This window comes from Dermacentor silvarum, chromosome 5 (genome assembly GCF_013339745.2).
Source record: "Dermacentor silvarum isolate Dsil-2018 chromosome 5, BIME_Dsil_1.4, whole genome shotgun sequence".
Taxonomy (NCBI): domain Eukaryota; kingdom Metazoa; phylum Arthropoda; class Arachnida; order Ixodida; family Ixodidae; genus Dermacentor; species Dermacentor silvarum.
Window position 1 is genome coordinate 16,140,201 of NC_051158.1, and position 3,873 is coordinate 16,144,073.

General features: G+C 46.0%; 1 protein-coding gene across 1 annotated transcript; it reads right to left on the reverse strand.

The window, feature by feature from the left end:
* Positions 1-471: 471 nt before the first annotated feature.
* Positions 472-2,076, reverse strand: LOC119452308 (uncharacterized). Its single transcript, XM_037714537.2, has 3 exons — positions 1,861-2,076; positions 1,404-1,515; positions 472-604 (listed from the first exon to the last, which is right to left on the reverse strand). The coding sequence occupies exons 1-3, from the start codon at positions 2,024-2,026 to the stop codon at positions 499-501; spliced, it is 384 nt and encodes a 127-aa protein (XP_037570465.1). The 5' UTR covers positions 2,027-2,076; the 3' UTR covers positions 472-498.
* Positions 2,077-3,873: the final 1,797 nt, after the last annotated feature.

Consider the following 3,873-nt stretch of genomic DNA (forward strand, 5'->3'; position numbering starts at 1 on the left):
TTGTTTGGACGCAAATTGCTAAATATATAAACATTGAAAACGAAAGGGTGGGGGACAAGTATGTGATAATCTTTGCGCACTCAAGAACGACCACTAAAATCGATCTCGTCGTAAGATAAAGAAACCGAAGGTTGGCTTGAACACATGTCCTTACTCTTCATAATATTGTATGCCTCCGCGATTTACACTGATCGCGATGTTTGTTCACCTGAGCTTATTTGTCCTGTCTTCTTTCTGTTGTCGCTGTCAGCTTGTGCGCTGCTGGAAATGAAAAGCAGACTAATGCAGTTTTACCTCCGTGTCCTCTCTGGTTAAACTCTGCGCTACTAGGTGGCGACACGAACCCGGCCACTCGTGTTTACGTCTCTGGCAGCCCGGTATCATGGAAATTTCATTACGTTTACGAACAAGCTAAAACTCACTTGTAGCTTGGTCACACATGTACTGAATACTGCGATGAATACAGCTTGCTGAAGCTGTTCGTTTGTACATCTTTATTCACCGGCCATGATGACTTGGGCACACCGGTTTGGGACAGCACTTCGGGTACACCCCGGTTCCTTTGACGGTCTTACACGGCGCCTGCACTTCTGAAAAACCGCACCTGCAGGAGAATTGACTAGTGAGGCGTGGGGCTGTCTCGAAAGGTTGTCAGTGGGACTATTCGAACGGCGAAATTTTTTAGTTGTACGGGTATTTAAAAATGCTGGTTTGGGAAGTTGAGTCGAATATCTCAATGCTACCCTTTCTGGCCCGAATTTGATTATTGAGGTGAGAAATTTCTTGTTTCGTGAATCTGAACGAGAATAGACAGGCGAATATAAACAAAAGAAAATTCTGACTGCAGTTTTTCACAGAAACTGTTGAAATTGCAAAAAAAAAAACAAAAAAAAAAAAAACAAAGGTAACTCATTATTGAGCTTACAACACCGTAACTCAGCAATAAAGACCATATCATAATTTTGTAAGCTGAACCTATTACTTTGCCTAAAGCGAACAAAATTAATGTATTACAGCAATCAGAATTGCAGCGCTAATTTGCGAATAGACATCTGCAAAACCTTTGTAAGCGCTTTAACAACGTCATGAAAGCTATAAACTTATATATAATATTTGTCCACTTGAGATACTTTAGCTTATGCAGTTTACAAAAATGCGATATCTATTTTTTGATGCTGAGTTATAAATTTTAAAACTTCGTTTTTCAGCAATATTAATTAAAAAAAAGACTTTCTCGCGCAACTGCAACACATATCATTCAAATCGGTCCAGCGGTTGTGTCAAAGGCCTTTCTGCTTTTTATATGTCTTCTAATAGGGAAATCGAAGTTGTCCCCGAGCTGTAGGTTCCTCTTAAGCGTAGCAATTTTCAAGGAGAGAGAGGTCGGGTAACGGCGGACTTACCCCAAGAACAGCACTAGGTCCTCGGTGAGCTCACATTTCCAGCGTTCGCAAGGGTGCTCCACGTCCACGTGACTTCCCCGCGGAATTTCCTTGCCCTTGTACTGGCACTTTCCTGAATTAGACAAAGAAGCAGTTTTAAACCCGCGCAAGTTCTATTATGAAAGTAGACTCCGCAGGTGCTAGCTTATGGATTGATGTAGCATCGATGCTACAAAACGTTAATAGTACGCCGTGTCTATATGAGTATAGGGAGTAAAAACATGACATGAAACAACGACAGCAACAATCAGTGCAACACAGCAACAACATCACTCGTCGTGGTTTCGCTACTAACCACGCATTTCGGCTTCACTGCAGCTGACCAGAGGACAACACTTGGAAGAGAAAAGAACTACAAGGAGCACGCAACGACGACAACAACAACAATGACGACAACAGCACCGTCAACGTTACTCACCGTTCTTAACGCTCACCGCGTCCCATCCCATGTCGGCTGAGTTGACCGGCCAGCAAAAGAGGAAACCAGCCGCGGCCACGACCAGTATCACGTCCGTGGCCTGGAGTAGCATCTCTGCAGCCGCCAGCTGCTGAGTAGTTTCTTGCCACCCCCGACGATTGCACATTGAATTGCGTGCTCGGGCATGCCTGTTCGCGGGCGCCTCGCTCTCTTCCGTTCGGTTGAGCTACGAGCGACTTTAAATCTCGCCTTGCCTGACTATTTCTCAGAACCAACAACGCACTGCGCATACGGCACGCCAGCATCGACGCCTTCATTTTAGCCCACCACGCGCGTACTCTGTTCGTGTATTCCATTTCACGGAGATGCGTACAGCGTTGTGAAAAGCAAGGGCCAATTGAACAGCGCTTGATTTATTCGCACCGTTTGAACTCACAACGAATAATGGCTGCCACTTTAATAGATAATTTTGGTGGGAGACACTCAGTCCATTATAGAGAATAGGCTGCGCTGAACAGCTTTGACAACTTATGCCGCCAGCGGTCTCGCCTAAACAGACATAAGTGTAGTTCTACAGTCCTTTAGTGTCGGAGTATATAGGATCGCTGCGGCTTGTCCAGTACACGCGTTTAATCTAACGCCTGTCTTCTCTCATTCCCTTTCTTTCGCGCCTCTTCACGTGTAGGGTAGAAAACTGGACATGCCTTTCCTTTATTATCTCACGCACAAGCGACTGCTGGAGAATGCACACGTACAAGGGCTAGAGTAGTGCAGGACGTTTGTTTAGGCCTAGCCTTCAAACAGCCGGGACTCGTAAATGAAGTGCGAGCGTGAGCGCATACGATGAACTCACTCTGTCGCACATTGAAACAAGGCCAGCGATGTGCAAAAAAAAAAGAAAAAACAAACAAAAAACAAAAACAAAAACAGAAGACAAAAAGAAATCTAAAATTTGTTCGTGCAGTAACTTGCAAGAAAGAAAAAAATACGAGTCGTGCCAGATTTATATCCCACACAAAATTAGGCGACGCAAAGCCAAAGTATATACTCGTATAAATATGTGAGCGACAGTGGGCATATAGAGTGCGAGAATGGGAAGATTGTTATCGGTGCCTTGCCTGATGATGTGATCTCGGAGCGATTCCTGCGGAGACTTTGTCAAGGTCTTGCCGAAACGTAATCGGCGCGCAAGAACTGTTGTCAGGTGCTGACACGCTGATTTCACCACGACATCCTCACTAACGGATCTGTTGCGATGTGTCACATCCAGTGAGGTCGAAGTTTCTCTGAGCCGCCGCGGTGGCTAAGTGGATATATGGCGTCGCCTTATTGAGCGCGAAGTCGAAGGTTTGATTCTCAACCGCAGCGGTCGCAGTCCGACGAGGGAGCAATAAAAAAAGAACGCTCCTCTATGGCGACCCTCATAAACCACTGTGCAATTTCGTGATGTTAAAACCCACAATTCATTAGACGCATTTAGAATAAGGTACCCACGCCGCATCCAATTGCGTTGGGGGACTTGCGTTCTTTAGTGCTCGCTTTGCGTTCTTTTGTGCGCCCGGCGGTTAGCGTCCCCCAGCGCCTGGGCACCATAATCTAAAGCTCTGCATTAGAGTGTGATAGATTGCGTTGGGTATCCTAAACTTCGTGGTAAACCCTTTGCGTTCTTTTGTACGACCGGTGGTTTGCGTTACCCAGTGCTTGTTCACCATGACCTAAATCTCTCTAATTAAGTATATATCTCCGGACATTGACTGACAGTCGCTGTTGGAACCACTTTCTTTGGCGGCGGAAAATTCAGTCCCCCCTGTGGGAATTTCAGTCTAGTTAGGTATAGGTGGCGTTGCTCGAGCAGCGTAAATTGCGTAACGGGCGAAGTGGACGGAAGTCACGATCATGGGAAGTGGTGAGAACCGCTGAAAAACTGCCGGCGTTATGACCTTATGGCCCCGGCAGGAATCGTGTGTCTGTCAGCTGGCCAGTCTGGATAGTGAAGCCGGAACTCGATAAGAA